Below are 19,449 nucleotides of genomic sequence, written 5' to 3' on the forward strand. Positions count from 1 at the left end.
TTATAACTAACAAAACTGTGTTAGCTAAACAAAAAGTCGCCGGTTACTGAAGCCGAATCTAGCAGACCAGCACGAGACAACAATATGGCGCAACCATAGTTAATACTCTTACATGATTGACTGTTAGCGTGTCACTCCCTACATTGCTAGGTTACCAGAGAGAGACTGCCTTTGTTAATGCAACCAAACTTGCTTTGCAACCTGTTTTCTTCCGACGAAGGATAAAAAATATTGAACGTTTTATTGAGCACATTTTTATCGTTATCGCTCACGTATCTATCGCGATACATATCGTCGTCGTTTTATCGCCCAGCCCTACTTTAAATAATGTTAAAATTTCATACAAATGTATCATACAAGTTTACAAATGAGCATTTTATATCGCTTTTATAATTTACAATACATGATTGTACTTCCAAGACCACACACAAAGGGACAATCTGGTCTACGAATAACTTGTGTTGCCATTGTTTCACAGACATATTATCAGGATATGAAACAACATACTTAGGGTAAATCTAAGTGTCTATACTGCCATATAATACATTGCGTCTCTCCCATTTGGTAACCTGGGCCCGTATTTTATTAATACAAAGAGTTTCTCCTATAGATGTATTTCTAATACTGTAACATTCTAATTCAATTCAAATTCTTAGAAATGTAACTGTTTCCCGAAATTAAAGAGAAGATCAAATTTAAGCATACAATAATACACTTAAGGAGAATATAATAGTAGTAGGCTCTACGATCTACTCCCTAAGTATATTCTTGGTTTTGCTGTTTCGCAGATGGAACATATCGACCGACTTGGTAAAATAATCCACAATCACCAAATTGTCCATCAAAATGTGTTTTGTTTTTCTGCTAGTAGGGTGACAGTGCGGACTTTCTGACAAAGCTAGCCATTACCCAGTGTGTGAGCAAAACCAGGCTAACAGTGAAATCAGACATTTTCAATACACAAGATGGCTCTTTATTTAAAGAGACAGTAGTCATACTGTACATAGCACGCTGGACATTAGAGAGGCACATAAAAATATATAAACCTTGAGGTAAACATTAATAAAATGGATCCCACTGAGGAAAAAAATCTAAAAAGTGCACTACAGTTTTTAAACAAAATGAACAAACCGAAACATTTATGATTAAATATCTCTGTGAAGATTCTCAGTCATGCAAGTGCAGTTATATGGAAGTTAAGTTATGTCACCTGGACTATATATCACCATGTTTACACGATAATAATAGAATATACAATCCCAGGGACATAAGAAAATCTCTAGTGTCTTATACAGTGCAAAATTTATAAAATTATTTGATGTGGTATATAGTATATTGTATATATATATATTTTTTTTAGATTTGAGACGTATTTATTTTAGACATACTTAATTTAATTTAGAAAACTAGGTTGTTTGTACGCTTTACATAGCAAATATCATGATCTGTACTGGGAAGGCAAAAGGCACCGAATTGTAGGAATGGCCAAGTTATGATTTTCTAAAAACTGGTAGTGGAATGTGCAAGCACTTTTTTCCTTTTTTTACTAACTCACAGACTTCAGTTTGTGTTTACACATTTTAGTACACGCATACAAACGCATTCCACTCTTTTAACGACACAATCAAAGAAAAACTAATACAATGACAAACCATGGGAAATCTCGAGTACCAAGGAATGTTTGGAATATATTACTTACTACAACCTTTGTACGGGTTTTATGGCATATGGATTTCGCCAACTGTTGGTTATTGTTCAAATTACCAAGTTATAAGTTATACAAGTTATAAGTTCAAATGGACTTTTTTTCTGAAAGGGTGTCAGATTGTCGGCCATGTTAGAAACGATTCTCATTTTCGTTCTGCAGTTGAGGGATGTTGGGCATTTAGAGAATCATGTCGCGAATTTCTTTTGTTTTCTAATTTTTTTTTATTTCGTTTTATCATTCAACACTTATTTCGCTTCTTAAATGGAAGTCAGTGGGTTGTTATGAAGCCAAGGCTGCAGTATGGCAGGTAACGTTTCCTATTTTTTTCTGATTTTCTGTTTAAAGCACTGGAAACTATGCAAATTCATGCTACTGCTAGCTAGCTAATACTAGTGTGCTTGTTAAGTACTACCTAATAGGCACTTCCTAGATGCAGCATATTATTCATAGTCTAGTACAGAATGTGATTTTTATATAGTTTGTATAGTTCTTTTTAATGGACTCGACAAATAGCTGTCATAGGTATAACGACAGGTTTTTATTTTCTAAGCGTATAAAACATCCCAGTGAAATCTTGAAAACGGCAAATAAATATTGCAGGAGAGCATCACATGAGTTTAGATGTGAACTGACTTCGAGGGAATCTACTGGAATGCCGACTGAATTGAGCTCTCAGGATGGCACTGGCTTGTCATTCACTTTACAGCCTGAGCTCGTGACGAGTTCAAGAACAGCCAACACTGTGGAGAACACCGATGACCGAGTCTCCATTGACAGCTCATTAACAGGAGAAGAACACGGCACTCGTTCAGCTTCCCGCAGGCTGAGACCTGCAGGCATCAGCCACTCTCACTCTCACAGCCGCAGCCGCTCTCACATACATGCTGAGGCTTCCTGCTCACACACAGATCTTGAAGCCGGGGAACACAGTGCTTCAATCTCAGATTTGCGTTACCTCATTTGCTGGGTGCAGAAAAGTCTCCCTTTCATCATTATCATTTGTTCAAAACTAATTTTACAGCATGCCCTGGGTAAGCACATTAGAGTATTAGCATAATAGGATCATTCATAGGAAGTCTCCGTCTCAGTCTGAATCAACTTACCCTGTTGCAGGATTGGCGGTTGGAGTGGGTCTGTTTATAACCTTTCTGCATGTAAATAAAAATATCCAAGCACAAGTTGTTCTCCAGGTAAGAAACTTCACATATTTGCCTATAAACTGTTTTAAGAATGTAAACAATAACAAATGCAGTCCAATGCTACTATGCATGTCTGGTCCTGAAGCATTTGTGTTGTCTTTGGTGAAGACGTAGAAAGTCAAATGGTGTCAGAAACATACAGGTGACTGAGAGGGTTCTTAGTGGACATTGCACTTGGCCGGGTCAGTCTGTATATCTCTTAAAATAATAAATTACATTACTACATTCCAGTTAAATAATCATGTGTGAAATAAATAGGTGAAATTTGTTGCCATGTTGCTGCAATCCTTGTTTCTGTGGAACATTGTGCAAGAGACAGAGTGTAAATGCTTAATCCGTGACATTTGAGACTTGCATGTGGTCATGAATAAACAAGAAGTTGCATGCAATCAGTGCTTGCTGTAGTGTTTATTTTAATGCTTGTGTTGTAGATTTAAAAAAATATATACTTGTTAATAAAAGTACAAGTAGATTAGTACATGTATAATGCAAATTTGTTTTAGACTGAGCCAAAACCAGAGGCAGACATTGACTTCTCCAAGCCAGGCAGAAAAAGAGCAGTTCAGAGTAGGGAGCCTGTTGCCTCTACTTTTTAGGTCCTTTTGAAGGTAAGGAAAATATTTGCTCATGAATGACAATACTACATTAAGTATATTCTTATGTGGCATTCATGAAACTATGTGGCATCTGTGGATAGTCGCATACATAGATATAGCCATAACCCATTTTTCCCCCAACATTTTATAATTGCAGTTTTGCACTTTAAATGCATTCATGCAGTGCTAGTTGGTATCCAGCCTTCTAATGTCGCTACTGCAATTCAGGCATCAGGTTGTGTTTTATTGAAATCTAAACACTATAATTTAGTTCCTGGTCTTAGAGAGCATACAACCACTAGACCTAATTTGATTATTAAAAATTTTTATTGCATGATTGAATGAATGATCATAATATCAGTGTGTATAAATAGCCTCCCGTCAATCTTTTGAATGTGTGCAGCAAGTAAAAAGAAACAAGGACCAAAGACCTCAATTTCATAAATCCATGAATAAATGTTGAAATGGTCTTTAAAGGCGCTTTGTTTATACATAATATTAAAGCTTTAATGTGAGCTCTCTTGTACCTTGCAGGATCGTCGGTCAAAGCTTCAATGTTTCTGTGTTTTGTCCTTCCTAATGGCTTCCTCCTTACTTTTATATTACACATTTGAGATGGATTCACTTTATTACTGGTTTGTAATATTCCCTGTAATATTAAAATAGAATAATATTTGTTATATCTGTCTCGTAAATAAACTAGGCTAGGCTTTGTGTGACGTCTTGTTTTCTTTTCCCTCTCTTAGCCTCATCCTCATGAATCCTCGTGTTGAGCCTATGGATATCTGGAAAGTTTTCTGGACTGTGGGAGTAACCAGTTTCATAGTGAAGTTCGTCTTTATGGGATTAAAGTGCCTTATACTTCTTCTCCCTTCCTGTGTCATGGTGTACAGGAGACGGGTATGACTTTGGTTTGCCATAGCATAATTTAATTTGATTTGGGTGGTGTTTTCAGTGTACTCTCTCTGCCCTTGGCAGGGTCAGTGTTACATGTTCATAGAAGAACTTGGGCAGTTTTATCAAGTAATCACTCCTGTGCCTCCCTGGTTCCATTACTTGCTTACATCCAAAATGGTTGATGACTCTCTGGAAGTTACCATGGATATTCTTTTAGCCTTGCTTTACATCATTCTGAAGGTAAGAATTGAATTAAGGTGTCTATATGGATATTAGGCTGTCTATATGGACCTTAAAAACAGAAGTAGTTAAATCTGTGATTTAAAGAAAAGGAATCTTTCTTTGGAAAAAAAATGAATCAATTGTGAATTTTTGTTGAAATGCCATTTGTTTCCCCACAAATTGTAATTAAAAAAAAAGATTTTATTTAATTTCCATTGCAAATAACACTGTGATTTGTATTAGTATTAGGCTACTGTTTTATATCTCCTGCTGTCAAAAGTTTTATTGTTTCAATTCTGTTCAGCTTCTGGAAATTTACAGTCGGTGGGGATCCCTGCAGAATGCAGTACAGAACTTTCTCACTTTAGAGGTAATTTTCTACTTTTAATGTTTGTATTTATACTTACAATTTTTCGATTCTGGTGTTTGGTTTCTGCTCTAACTTTTGTAGTATGAACTCTTAATTTTCCACTTGTGTATAGGTGAATGGGACTCCTGCATCTCAGTCCCAGTGCTGTAGTGCTGGGGATCTTTGTCTTATCTGTCAGTCCAATTTTAAGCAACCTCGAGTTCTGTTGTGTCAGGTAAGTCAAGGAACTTCATGTCTTTTAAACTTTCTGTATCCAGCTTGCAAAATAGGTGGACCAAGGCAAGTTATTGTGTCTAATGCACATAAAGATATGCTCACTGTTACAAGGTCATTTGCAATTTTACTGTTTGTCTTTCTGAAAGAAAGTAATGGACTAATGTTCAATATTGATTTGTTATGTGACGTGAACTCATGGAATGAAGTCTGAACAAATCTGCATTGAATTGGTTATAACCTCAAAATGAACTGTAGTCTAATAGTAGAACCCAATAGTTTAATACAGGATGCTTTATGGTAGCGGTGTCCAATCTTATCCACAAAGGGCTGGTGTAGGTGCAGGTTTTCATTCCAACCAAGCAGAAGCCACACCTGATTCCACCTGTTTAATCAGGTGTTCTTGGCTTTTAGTAGACTCTGTTGTGGCTTCTGCTATGTTATAATGAAAACCTGCACCCACACCGGCTTTTTACAGAAAAGATTGGACACCACTGCTTTATGGGATAAAATATTTTATTCTAATTTGATACATGCCACAATCAACCATAAACAACAACACCAAATAAACAATGACTGTTTGTTGCAGTTATATAACATGGTTAAGAACAGGAAATAATTTTCTCTTTTACTGTGGTGTTTTTGGATTGTGCTTGGTGTAGGGCCCAAATTTATGCATCTTATGCATCAAGCTTTGCAAAGTAAATTTAATGTGTTTTTGCATTCAAAATATATCCTTGGAATTTGGTAGTGCAATAAATGTGCAAGTGTATTTTAAACATTAGTCAAATAATTATTACATTATCTGTAGTCAACTAAGGCAGAGGTTTCGCCCCACTGTCAGGGTAGAACAGCAGTACTTGCAGAGCTGAATCATTTATATAAACATGGTCAAGTGTCCACCAATTCTTATATAGGCTATATAGGCTATCACACCAGTATTTGGGCCTTCCTCAAATTATATATTAATTTATATATGTATTATATAAATTCAGTACAGAAGTAGTTTAAGCCTGGTATCTCAAAAAATTTGAATAAGGTGACATGTCAGTCAGCCAATCAACTCAAAACACCTGCAAAGGTTTCCTGAGCAATAAAAATGGTCTCTCACTTTGGTTCACTAGGCACAATCAAAGGGAAGACAGCTGATCTGACAGTTGTCAAGAAGACAATCATTGACCCCCTTCACAAGCCACAAACATTCACTGTCAAAGAAGCTGGCTGTTCAGAGTGCTGTATCCAAGCATGTTAACAGAAAGAAAAAGATGCACAACCAGCCACAGCTTTGAGAGACTTGTCAAGCAAAATTTATTGAAAAATTTGGTTGAACTTCACAAGGAATGGACTGATGCTGTGGTCAAGGCATCAAGAGCCACCACACACAGAAGTGTCAAAGAATTTGGCTACAGTTGTTCCTCTTGTTAAGCCACTTCCTAACCACAGACATCAGAGGTGCCTTAGCTGGGTTAAGGAGAAGAAGAACTGGACTGTTGCCCAGTGGTTCAAAGTCCCGTCTGCTGACCGGCCTTTCTTAAAGATGCTGATTTCATTTTCCAGCAGGATGTGGCACCTCTCCACACTGCCAAAAGCACCAACAGTTGGTTAAATGACCATGGTGTTGATGTGCTTGACTGGACTGCAAACTCACCAGACCTGTATTGTCAAGAGGAAAATGAGAAACAAGAGATGAACCACTGTCAAAGAAACCTGGGCTTCCATTCCACCTCAGCAGTGCAAGAGACTGATCATCTCCATGCCATGCTGAATTGAGGCAGTAATTACTGTGAAGCAAAAGGAGCCCCTACCCCTATTGAGTACATATATAGTAATTGAACATACTTTTCAGAAGGCCAACAATTCACTAAATGTCTTATGAAGTATTCAAATTTTTTTGAGATAATGTATTGGTGGGTTTTTGTAAAATGAGAGCCAAAATCATCACAATTGAAAGTACCAAAAACTACTTCAGTCTGTGTTTACTGAATTTATATAATACACAAGTTTCACTATTTGAGTTGAATTACTGAAATAAATGAACTTTTCCATGACATTCTAATTTATTGAGATGACCTGTATTTATTTAGAAGTACGTTACAAATACCATATTGTTTTTTTACAGCATATCTTCTGCGAGGAATGCATGGTGCTGTGGTTCAATCAGGAAAAGACCTGCCCCCTCTGCCGTACCATCATCACAGATAGGGTACACAAATGGAAAGGTGGTGCAACCTCAGCTTATTTACAAATATACTAAAATATGTCATACCTAAATATCTAATGAAGATAACTCTACCAAAAAAATACACTGGGGAGATGAGTCAAAAAATTGATATACCATGAAAGAATAAATGTACATTCATAACAAAGGGTAATGTGCCTTAACCAGGTCTTTCCTCGTTTATGTGGGCCTCATTTTGTCAAGCTATGTAGGAACATCTATGCCTGAATTAATTGTATGAGCATCTGTCATGCCATCTTGAACTCTTGCTCCTAAATCACTTATTACTGTATACTCACACTACACAAAAAAAAAACTGCTTGCTTTTAAGCAACAGCATCTTGTCAATTTTACACAGCTTTGTTTCAGTTTAGCCCCCACCCCACCAATCTGGCTGGGAACTCTAGCATAAATGTTTAGCTCAAATTGGCTTACACAAACTGATGTTTGAAGAACAGACATTTATTATAAGAAATATTTGTGAAGATCTTAAAGCATCATTGTAACATGCTGGAGTGCTCCCCTCAATAGTTACTTATTAACAGCCTTTTTAAACTATTCAGGTGGCTTGCTGGTTTTGGAAGTTGGGTAATAACAAGTACTATACAGAAGCTCCACTATGATCAGTACCACTTTAATGTGAGAATGATTTTATTCCATTGATTCCTTTTTCATGGAATATTTGGCTGAATTTGCAAATATGGTTGCAAAAAAAAAACTGGAACTTGTCTTTTTTATATTTGAGTTACTTAATTAAATCTGAAATATTTCTAAGTAATATACATCTACTCCCTGAGTTATGAAGATGTAATCTGATGACCCCATCATAACTAGGAAATATTGCAAATTGACCCATGACCTAGCCTACCCAGTCTTCTAAGAATGGTGATCAGTATGGGGTATTATACTGTAATTTGTTAACTTAACTAATTACAATAAATTTGGCTAATGCAAATTCATAAGTCAAACTATCATAACTGAGATTATTTGTACAGGGTTATGACGATCAGCAGCAGTACAGCAACAGTTCTTTTGTTTGTGTTTTGAGTTATGTCTTCATGTGTCTCATCTTTATATACAAGTAAGTTACTTTTTGCAAAGGTTCTAAAGGTTTGACTCACTGCCTTGCAATAAACTTAGTTTTAATAATATGCAATTATTTTCTTATTGTTAAAATAATATTCAAATGTTTGTATTTCCAAGAATTAGATTTTGAATAAAATATTAAAATTGATTACACTGTGAATTTTTAAATGTTTTATTTTGTATAGTGTTAAGGGGGAAAAAATATCAATTAATTTACACTGTGGCAGCAGGGGCATGGTGAAGCATCAGCTACAGATAGATTTGAGGTGTGATAAACCAGCAAATAAAACATGGCTGTCAGCATGTGAGATCATAGCAAGTTTGGTTGGATGAAATAAACATTCAGAAGACCAACCATCAAGATGAGTGTGCACACAAAGACAGGTGAACAGTTAAGATAATGGTTGCAGAGATTGTTTAACCATCACTTGGGATTCTTTCACATCAAGGTCTGCTCTTACTCTCCAATGTGAAAGTGTGTACTCACAAACACCAATGTCCACATACACAAATGGCATCAATCTCTCCATAATGAGTTTATATTGCACATATGTACGAAACATTGGAAATTGGTTAAAAGGCTATTGAAATCCGGTTCTTAAAAAGAATGGATGGATAGTTCAGCATAAGCTGCTGACATATCCATAACACATCAACAGAAGTATATGAGATGATCTACAGTGATTGATAACTTTAAAATCAATTTATTATTCTTAAGTTTTATGAAAGGCAATACTTATGTGATGTGCCACACAATGGCTAGATAAAATGTTAGAAACAGCAAGTTTTGTGGGGTGTTTCTGGTTTGCAGTGGTTGAAAGGACAGGCAGTGAATCGGTCATAGGATTGAAACTATTGGCAAATTGCTTTGTTATAAACTGAATAATACTTGTGATATGTTAACCACAGGGCTAGGTGTGTTAATCAGAATTGAGAATATGTAATTTTTTTATTCTGAAAAGTTTTCTTAAATATAAAATATTCCTTCTTCTAAAAAAACACTTGTATGCAAATGATCATGTATGTTCAACCAACAGTCCATCGCTTTGCTATTTTCCCCTGACAAGAGTTGGCAGCCCAGCTATCTAATTCAGCATCAATATGCCAAATAAACTTCAGGTTGCAATGTAGTAAACGTGTCAATTGTTCAAATCAAGGCATGAAATACATTATAGCTGTCTTTTCATATGAGTGTACTATTTCCTGGATACTACATGACACACATATTTATCAGTTTCCCACTGTGTCTCAATGGCCCAAAAATAAACACGCACATTATCCAGTCAAATGAGAAAATAATCCAATACGAAATATTTAACATGCTGCTAAGAGAACTCTAGCAGCCTTTGCAGTCTGACTCATGAAAGTACCTTTTACACTCAAAAAGGGATAGCAGTAAAATCAAAACAACTTGAAACGTCTCCATGGTAACATGGACCCAAGATTCCCTAGACAGCTATGTAGAATTATTTTTATGCTTTATCTATATGTTGGTGTTTGTATTACAAATATGATAAAATTATATGCTCAGATGGTTTCTGAGGAACCATGTAAATATTGACATTTCTTTGAAAGAAGACATTAGCTAGACAAATATGGTGGGTAGTAGCAGGGAGGTTAGATAAAATCTGTTTTGCACTTGCTCTGTATTTTTAGAAGGACTCAGAATTCATAGGGAATACTTGCTTGATTAACACATCTTTACGATTTCAAAATATATTAAAAAAAAAAAAACATCGAAATGAAAACAGCTGTAAAAATATATTCATGACAGCCCCCCCACTGCATTAAACTTTGATCCCATGACCCCCATGCAAATATATTTTAGATATGTGGGCAAAAACAAAACCACTAAAAAAATCTCTGAAAAAAAAATTAGAAATCAGTCATCATCATAAGAAATTTGCTAACTTATTTTTTGTTTACAGTGTAATAAGTGTCAAAATTTAAACACCAAAAAGTTAAACACCATTACCGAACAAACTATCAAATGGTCTTTCCATGGTCTTTAATTTAAACTAAAAGGACAAAGAAATTCTGTTTTTCAAATCTAAGACAGAAGAAAATGCCTCAGAGCAAAGAAAATATTTGTATAGTAGTCTTGAAAACAAGTCAATAACATCTGGCCAACACTGACTACTAGCTATTTTTTCAGAAAGCCACTTTTCAGTTCGGTGCATGTTTATGCTCAGTTTTAGTCACTGTCAATTGTAATAATAAATGTCATTTTTTATCCAATGTTACTATACATTTTGATGAATATATTTGCTTTGACTTATTGCATTACATCATTTGTACTAATTATGATTTAATGGTTAGTAGCTTCAAGACATGCTTGTCATGTCAACATAATACCCTGTCAACTTTGTCTTATTTTTTCTTTAAAATCCCTGGGTACTAGTGCTAATAATGTCCATGAAAGTAGCTTCTATACAGTAACACAGCTGGACATCTTGGTCAGCTCCACACAGCTCTTCGGCAGATCTCTTAGGAACAGTTAATACTCTCACATGTGGCCCCAGTGAAGTCTGAAGATTCTCCTTCAAGTACCGTAGCCCTAAGAAAACAAGACAAGTTATTAACAAACATAAAATGTATTACAGGGTTATTTTACAAAATCTCCTAGTTGAAGGACATATGTGACAAAAACAGCAAGGCATTATTTAGCTAATTACTGCACAATAAAGATTTTATGCCATGAATTTTGGGTATGACATGTAAATTCTCATTTTAATAATTTAAAAGCAAGAAGTTTTTTTGAAGTATTTTTGAAGTTCTGACCTTCTGCTTATGTGTCTAGAAGTTGTTTGTAACTACAAATTGTTGGGTAAAATATAAGGGGTCAGTGTGAGCTGGTGACAAGATGGCAGGACTCAAGGCAAAGAATCAGCTTATGCTGACCTTGATAAGGAGATAAGTGTTGTAATGTAGCCAATGATTGACAAGGTTTTCCTTCTCCATACTCTGTTTGAATCATGTTTATAAAACTTCAATGTACTGAATTATCAAGACTCTTCCTCTCTCATGTTTCACAAGGAGATTTAGGTCCTGTTATGCAGTAGCAAATAAATTATGAACTGTTTTACTCCTGCCTGTGCCTACTAGTGTGCTATTTGCTCAAATTTTCCACAACAGGTAAAATAGACAAAATATGAGAAAAAAGAGATCATCAAATAGTATAATACAATATGATTAAAACGATCTTGAATACACTAAATGCGGTGCATCTTTGATGATGTGGGCTATGCAAAAGTCCACAAATGAGTCCAGAATCCAAGCTCTCTAGGTGTTCTGCTGGTTGAGGGCCCAGATGGCCTGTGGGTTTCCTCGCAGTTTCTCCTCATTCTGTCAATGTTGGCCTATAAGGAGCAGAAGTCCATTGATTGGGTTGCTGAGGTCCTTTACTATCTTCTTGGCCTTTGTCCATCACCACTTGCTGTTAATCAACAATGGGTTCATCAACAGAAAGTAAGGTTGGAATGGTATGCAAATTGTAGTAGGTCCATGGTGTCATGTAATTTTGTGATGAAGTCTCTCGCCAGTATTTCAAAGCACTCCATGACAACTGAGATCAGAGCTACCGAGTAATACTCAATGAGGTAGTTTGACTGGGGTTTCTTTGGGACAGGAACAATAGTGGACAGTTTGAAGCACATGGGGATTACAGAACACCGGTTCCAGTTGGTCAGTTCATTGTTCTCAGTCACAGTCATGTAGAGTCACCATGTTGAAACTGTGACTTTAGTTTCCACCTGTAGTGCTGCTTTGGCTCCTTCAAAGCTCTGTGCATGCTGTAGGATGCCACCTTATATTTACTATACTTCATTTGAAACAGTTTAAACAATCAAACACTATTTCAATATTTTATTTTTTATCTATATGACTAAAACGGAGTGCCAGAAGGTATAATGGGCATGTTCCATGGCTCTCAGGTATGATGCACATCGATAATTAAGTTTTGTGAAACAGTTATGACAGGTAGTGTGTGCTTTGTCAACGACACAATTTCCATTCCTGTACTCCACTGGAAAACCAAAATGTTCCCACACAGGAAACATAATGTGTCCAGGGTTTCTGCAACTCAATACTATGCAGAGCAGCCATCCTGCCTATTTAAACAGCCCAGTGTGTTTGCACACTCCCAGTCATGTGACATGCACAGAAAACAAATTTAGAATATAATTAGAATATTACAACTTTAGAACAAAGGACAGTTCTTAGTAGTTGTTACAAATTACTTTTTTGTGAGATAAGGTAAAGTGACGTATACCTAAACCAGCAATTCTTAAAGTGTGGTCCGCGGACCACTAGTGGTCCGCCATCGACCCCTAGTGGTCCGCGAAAAGATGACCTAAACTAGGCAAGTGTTTATAAAATCGTCACTTATTTAAGTAGATTTTTAATGTACTTGCGAAACAGTTCTTGCCATTCTGTTTTAATAACGTAAAAATGGATCGGTGGCTAAACCAAAGAGGAGTCAAAAGAAACGATCAAGCGTCCACTGAATGCAGCAAAACTCCTTCCTGAACATCCAAAGCTTGCAGAATCTGCCCTCAAAGTGCTCATGCCCTTCCCAACTACATACAACTGTGAAGTTGGGTTTTCAACACTGGTTGGTTTGAAAACAAAACAGCGCAACAGACTAAACGTGGAGTCTAGTATGAGACTGAAACTCTACTCTTTGGAGCCAGACATTCAGAAACTGATGTGTGATAAGCAGCACCACCCATCTCATTGATATTCACGTTAAGTTTTAGATGGAAATCTCAAAATCTAAAATCCACAGATCTATTAGTTTTTGTTTCATGTGTGAAATCCCAGTAATTTCAGTGATATTGGACATTAAGGGGAACATTCTTTTCAGCATTTTATTGTTACCATAGTTACAACCATAGACTTCCTATACCCACCACCTCAGTTTTAAACTAATGGCTCTCTGGAATGGCATTAAGTGGGACCTAGGCTGTTACAGTATGTTTAATTGCATTTTTTTCCCCCACATGTGCAGTTTGTTGTTCATATTAAGCTGCAACTCATTTCACATTTACTTTTTCAAATTAAATAAAATTTAATTTGAAAAAAAAAAATAAAAATTATTATATAAATAAATTTATATAATAATTTCTGATCATATCATTGCATTTGTGTTTGAATAATTAGTTTTTGACTTGAAACAGTTGCATATTAAACTTAAATTTAGCTTATCCTTCCTATTTTGTTGGTTTTTGGGGGCGTGTTAGAGTGGGATTCTGTAGGTGGTCCTCAGAAAAAAATTGGAAGATAAAGTGGTCCTTGGGCTGAAAAAGTTTGAGAAACACTGTCCTAAACAATGGGCAGCAGAGGGCATGAGAGTACCCTGAGAGTATTTTTCGTTTCAGTTTTTAAAATCATTACACCCCTAGTTAGCATACAGGCAGGAGGTAGCTAACTGCCTGGTGTAGAGCCAACAACCTGTCTGTTGATAAAACTAAAGAGATGGTTGTTGACTTTAGAAGAGCACTTAGAACTCCAGAACTTAACACCAGCTCCATCACCAAAAAAAAAAAAAAAAAAGCCCAGTAGCAGACAACTGAGACATCATTGGAGTCTCTCTCCCCTCCATCATTAACAATTACACCACAAGCCAACAGCCTTTTGGATGACCTCACACTACTCTTCACCCTCCTGCCAACTGGAAAAATTTACCGTAGCATTCAAACTCTCACAACCAGATTGTGCAACGGTTTCTTACCTCAAGCCATCAGGCTTCACTCGGAACTGAACTGTTACCGAACACACACACACAATCACTGTTATGCACATTCATTCAGTCGCTGTTTTGCACATATTTCAATACCTCATCCAACTGCTGCTATAACAGAATTGTATACATGTTTGCAAGAACCCTCTGTATTTACAATCCTATTTTGCACAATTTGTACGATCCTATACTTTTGCACAATGTACAACACACAGAATGTTTGTATTACCTGTCCACACTGTCTTTTGTCTCACACTGTTAGCAACTTACTTTTGGTCCTTAGCTCTTTGTTCTATTTATCTGTGTTGTTCTATTTAGCTCTGTGTTGTTTTATGTAACTATGGTCCTGTAAAAATGCTGTTGTAATATGTCACTATGTAACGTGCCAGCTATATATGGTTGAAATGACAATAAAAGCTTCTTGACTTGACAAGAATGACATCTGGATAGGGTATCTATATAAATTTCATTTTATAATGTGACAGCATTAATGTATTTTTTATGTGTCTGATGAATCAAGAGTTGTTAAAACAATCACCCCTGGTGATATTGCAATGTATCTAATAAATTAGGTAACTGCGATCCCAGGCTCCAATTTTACAAGCCATTACTATTACTACACATATAAATCTATATAAATGTAATGCTAATGTTTAAAACAAACACAAAAACAAGCAGTTAACTTACTGGAAATGAATGGGTCAATGTCCCGGGCTTTAGCAGCAACATCAGCTGCACACACCTGGCCCAATTGCACCAGCAGGGATGCCACATCATCATAGAGTGGAGGAAAAGCCCAACAAATGGACACCAAACATGGTAGGGTTGGCATGAAGAAAGCAAAGCGCTTGGCCCGTGTTAAGACTGGGTACAGGAAAAATAGCTTTTCAGAGCTATATAGTTTGACTTGCATTGTTTAGCAAAGACCAATAAGTCCTTTGACAGCAATAAGGTGAGAAACTAAGGAAAAGACAGCAAATATCTCCTTACTTGTGAGCAGAGTACCCATCACACTGATAGCTAGGCGTGCTACAGTAAGGGATTTAGGCAGAGCATACTGTGTGCAAAGGCAAGACAGAAGCTGGATTGCAAATATCTGAAGGAAAATGTACACACAACAATCATCAGCAGACAGGAATGTAATGATAAGATTAAATAATGTAATCTCTTCATCTAGTACTTACAATACCCATGCTTTTTAAATATGTCAAGCCACACAGCAGAAGGGCTGAAATGGAGACAGGAATGGATAGAGGTAAGAGTCTACCTGTTTCTCAAGCTGAGGCTGTGCCAAGAGCTCAGGAATAAAGTCCAAACAGATGTGCATGGAAGGAATGCCAGCTACAGTCAGAGGAAGCAGAGCCTGAGGATAACCCTGCAAAGAGATACAATTAGGCATAAGAAAGTAGGCCTAATTTTTAAAATACCCCTCCCCTTAAAATTGTGTATCCCTCTTGTCTACTAATCAATTGCGATTAAAAAACTTACATTTTTTTACTTAAATTTGAAAAAATATAGAAGCAAATACTGCCAGAAATGTACATCTTCTACAGTCTTGTCCATCAATATTTTGACCTAAAGCGATTATTATTTTTATTATTTAAGCACCTTCCACACTACCAGCTATGCATTTTCTTCTATTTGAGAGTATTTACATCCAAATTGGGTTCTAGGAATTACATTATTAAATGTTCTAGGAATTACAGCATATATCTCTGCTCAGATTAAAGCTGTACACTAACTAATTACAGCATTAAACCTTGGGGTATAATCAGAATGACTTTGTATTACTTGACGACTTCTTTATAATGGTATCAAGTTTTGAATCAGATTCCTTTGTTGTCAAGGTGAGTGTTGGTTAAACTTGACATTTTATAGTCTGTTTTGCTTTGTTGTTTTCACCATGAACTGCAGCCTGGATGCTGCCATTTCTTATTTCCTTAGTGTTCACTACATTCTATCACCTGGTACCATACTAATAGAAATCATTATAATGGTTGAAAAAACAAATCTACATCTATGAATCTAAAGTCTCACCTAGATAAATATTCAGACCGTTTATTCTTTATTTGTAGATCTTGCCTAAATAAATGAAGAATACAATGAATCTGAAAAATTTCCAATAATGTTTTGTGTGCAACAACCTTCTTATAATTTGTGATAACTGGACACATTACCTGGAAGTGTACTAGTTTGGCGATGTTGGGATCTGCAATAAACATCTGGTGCAGCAGAGAGCAAATGAGACACTGTACTTCCCTGATGTCACTGAGCAATCCCCCCTCAGTCTGCTCTTTAACCCCTACTGGTTGATCCTTGGCCTGCTGTGATGAGTAGGGTGACCACAGAGCTCCTCCTTTTCCTTTTTCAGGAAGAACTGAAACTGACTGAACAGTCCTAAGCAAAAATGAACCTAAAGAGTAGACAAAATGACATCAATAATGTTCATTAACACTTTATATTTTGCACATTTACTGTACACACACACACATGCTCTCTCTGATCTCACAATTTATTACACATACCTACCCATAATTAATCAATTTATCAGGTTAAGGAACGGTAGTGTGTTGTAACAATTTTATTGCACAAAGAAAAATATATACAACTGTATACATACAAAGCAAACAAATTACCAACATTAAACCCTGCTAAGGTTAATGCACTTGATTCAACATGCAAGTATATCATGCATGTTGGTGTCAATGTTGTGTTGAGAATAAACCACTACCCAAAGAACATCCAAGCCAAAAATAGTTTATGACTCAGGCAGGGCAGCAGACCTGAGTTCCAAGCATAACTACAGATTCAATTAAAGATTCAAATCCAGTTCTTTCAACAAAAAAACTGTCAGAAAACAATTTTACTGAAATAGGGCTGCAATCCAATCTTTCTTCATGGAATAATATAGCATCAAACTAAAAATAACATGTACAATATCCAATACAACAAAACTTCACATATCCTTATTGAATTCCTATGTGAAGTTCCCATTGCATAAGTTTACTTTTGACAGAGGCTGATGTGGGGTACTCATCTACACACACCTCCCCAGTATGTATATTTTTTTCATTCAAGTTCCATCAGTGTCATAAAAATACAGACATTTACCTGCAGTGTGACCTTTACCTGCAGTGTGACCTCTACAATGACAAGCGTCAAACCAAGAACCAGTAGGAGCATCGAACCCGATGACGCAAGTAGTGCGACAACTTCAATCCACCTCAGGGAAGATGTCGAAACGAGTCAGATAGACAGAACAGCAGGACAAAAAACCAATTGCTACAGACTGTTTTTTTCATTTGCTGCTACCTGCCATTTTAGCAAGAGGATGCAGGTCTGAACGTGTCATGGATTGATGAAGTAATACCCCAGACAAGACAGACTGGGCTTCTTGTGCCCGGTTTTGATGAATCTTTACCTTCATACTCTCAAAAATGATGCAACTGAGATCCTACAGTGTGACATGGGATCATGATCATACAGTCTGACTAGCAACAATCAGATTATGAGAAATCGCACAGTGTGAGCCTGGCTTTCCTCACATTATCTCAGGGATTATTTCTTGTCAACTATTATAAAAGGTTTTTAATTAAAGTTTCTGTCAGAGAAATTATTAGTATTATGCTGATAAAAATGTTCAGCAAGTGCCAGGACCATCTACACTTAAGGAGTCAGCTACAGAATCGTGTCACCACCAGTGCAGAGCTTGCTCGGGAATAGCAGTAGTTGGGGGTGTGAGTGCATCTGCACACAAGTTATTATGCAATGCAAGTTATTTTCTCCGATGAAGCTCCCTTCTGACTGTTTGGGACCTGGAAATTCGACTGACCAGAGAAGAAAAAGTGACCGCTACTATGAGTCCTGTGTCGTGCCAACAGTGAAGCATCCATGTGTGTAGTTTATTTTCTACCAAGGGAGTGGGATCACACATTTATCACACAAACTCTCTGGATCACAATCCCATAGAGAACCCGTGGTCAACCCTCAAAAGGCTAGTGGACACGCAGGAGCCCACAAATACTGATCAACTCCGAGCACTAATAAGGCATAAATGGATCTGGCTGTATTTGGCTGTATAATATCCAGCATGCCAGAGTGAACTGCAAATGTTATGAAGAACAATGTTCAACACTGTTTGCATATATTAAATGTTTTTGCTAATAAAAGCCTTTAAAACTTATGCAATGCTTATCACCACTATATGATAGAAACATATTTTCAAATACTGAAGCAGCAAACTTTGGAAAACACGCAATTTATATCACTACCAAAACTTTTGCCCGTAACTGTACATTCCACCCAGCTCTAATGATAAGGAGGCATTACAGTATGTGAGCTCTATGGGGCCTTTAGCGATCTGCAGAATGCTCATCCCGACGGACTGTTTTTTAATAGAGATTTCAATCATGAATCTTTCAATCTCGAATCTCAAATCAGTGCTCTAAATTCCATCAGCATGAGGCTTCATTCAACAATGATTCCATCAACTTGAAAGAGTACACAGCATCAGTGACCAGCTACATTGGCAAGTGCACTGATAATGTGACCGTCTCAAAGACCCTCACCGCATGCTCCAACAAGCAGTCAATGTTACACCCTAGTGTTTCATGTCTCTGTTGTTGGTGGTTTGGGTGTCCTTTGCGTCTGTGTCTATTTTTATTTTCCAGGCCCACCCCCGACCACGACATGTTCCCTCTTACAACTTTATTGATGATCCTCCTATTACAACAAGCCATGCACCAGCTTCTGCCCAAAGCCCCCCGACCCATTCTATTGGTTGAATGGGTATTTCCGGTGGGCATGCAATCCCGCCGGAATATGCTTCCCTGTAAATACACCCTGTTCGGGGGTCTGTAGGAATTTGGTGGCAGTTTTGATTAATCGGTTTGTTGTTGTTTTTGGTTAGATGGGTAGCGAGTGAAGGACATGTATTTTTCTTTTCTTTTCTTTGTGTCAGCTGAGTTGTATTATGTTGAGGGATTTTTAATTATTATTTTGCCCTTGCCGACTTCTAAAGCCATCAACACCTAAAAACATAGTAAAGTAAGTGATACTGGGTTATGCAATGTTAATTTTTTTTATTTAATATGATTATGTAGTAGAAATTTTAAATATCACAACTGTTTATATATCCTTTCATAGAATATTCTGTGTGTTATGCCCCGTTCACACTGCAGGTAAAAGTGGCCCAAATCTG

The 19,449-nt window shown here is 36.8% G+C and overlaps 2 protein-coding genes across 6 annotated transcripts in view; one reads left to right on the forward strand and one right to left on the reverse strand.

Annotated features, from left to right (window-relative positions):
• Positions 1–1,375: 1,375 nt before the first annotated feature.
• rnft1 (ring finger protein, transmembrane 1) lies at positions 1,376–8,657 on the forward strand. Of its 4 annotated transcripts, none has more exons than XR_007138821.1 (9): positions 1,376–2,015; positions 2,309–2,739; positions 2,822–2,898; positions 4,038–4,138; positions 4,250–4,403; positions 4,482–4,640; positions 4,927–4,992; positions 5,074–5,206; positions 6,330–7,318. XR_007138821.1 is itself a non-coding variant. In XM_027139586.2 (9 exons), exons 1-9 carry the CDS (start codon positions 1,654–1,656, stop codon positions 6,357–6,359), a joined length of 1,482 nt encoding a protein of 493 aa, XP_026995387.1. In that variant the 5' UTR covers positions 1,381–1,653; the 3' UTR covers positions 6,360–7,316. The 4 variants fall into 4 exon arrangements, 2 of the variants coding, with proteins under 2 accessions (XP_026995387.1, XP_026995386.1); XR_007138820.1 differs by lacking the exon at positions 6,330–7,318 and adding an exon at positions 7,325–8,657 and having other exon boundaries at positions 1,379–2,015; XM_027139586.2 differs by having other exon boundaries at positions 1,381–2,015; positions 5,105–5,206; positions 6,330–7,316.
• Positions 8,658–8,665: 8 nt separating this feature from the next.
• ints2 (integrator complex subunit 2) overlaps positions 8,666–19,449 on the reverse strand; it is a 56,769-nt gene continuing 45,985 nt past the window's right edge. For both annotated transcript variants that reach the window (XM_027139582.2, XM_027139583.2), the window contains exons 22-26: positions 16,427–16,662; positions 15,517–15,624; positions 15,240–15,345; positions 14,937–15,113; positions 8,666–11,066 (exon numbers count right to left, since the gene is read on the reverse strand). In XM_027139582.2, coding sequence (XP_026995383.1) covers positions 10,891–11,066; positions 14,937–15,113; positions 15,240–15,345; positions 15,517–15,624; positions 16,427–16,662 — 803 coding nt within the window. In that variant the 3' untranslated portion in view covers positions 8,666–10,890. The remainder of the gene's footprint in view (positions 11,067–14,936; positions 15,114–15,239; positions 15,346–15,516; positions 15,625–16,426; positions 16,663–19,449) is intronic.

Source organism: Tachysurus fulvidraco, chromosome 20, assembly GCF_022655615.1.
Source record: "Tachysurus fulvidraco isolate hzauxx_2018 chromosome 20, HZAU_PFXX_2.0, whole genome shotgun sequence".
Classification (NCBI taxonomy): domain Eukaryota; kingdom Metazoa; phylum Chordata; class Actinopteri; order Siluriformes; family Bagridae; genus Tachysurus; species Tachysurus fulvidraco.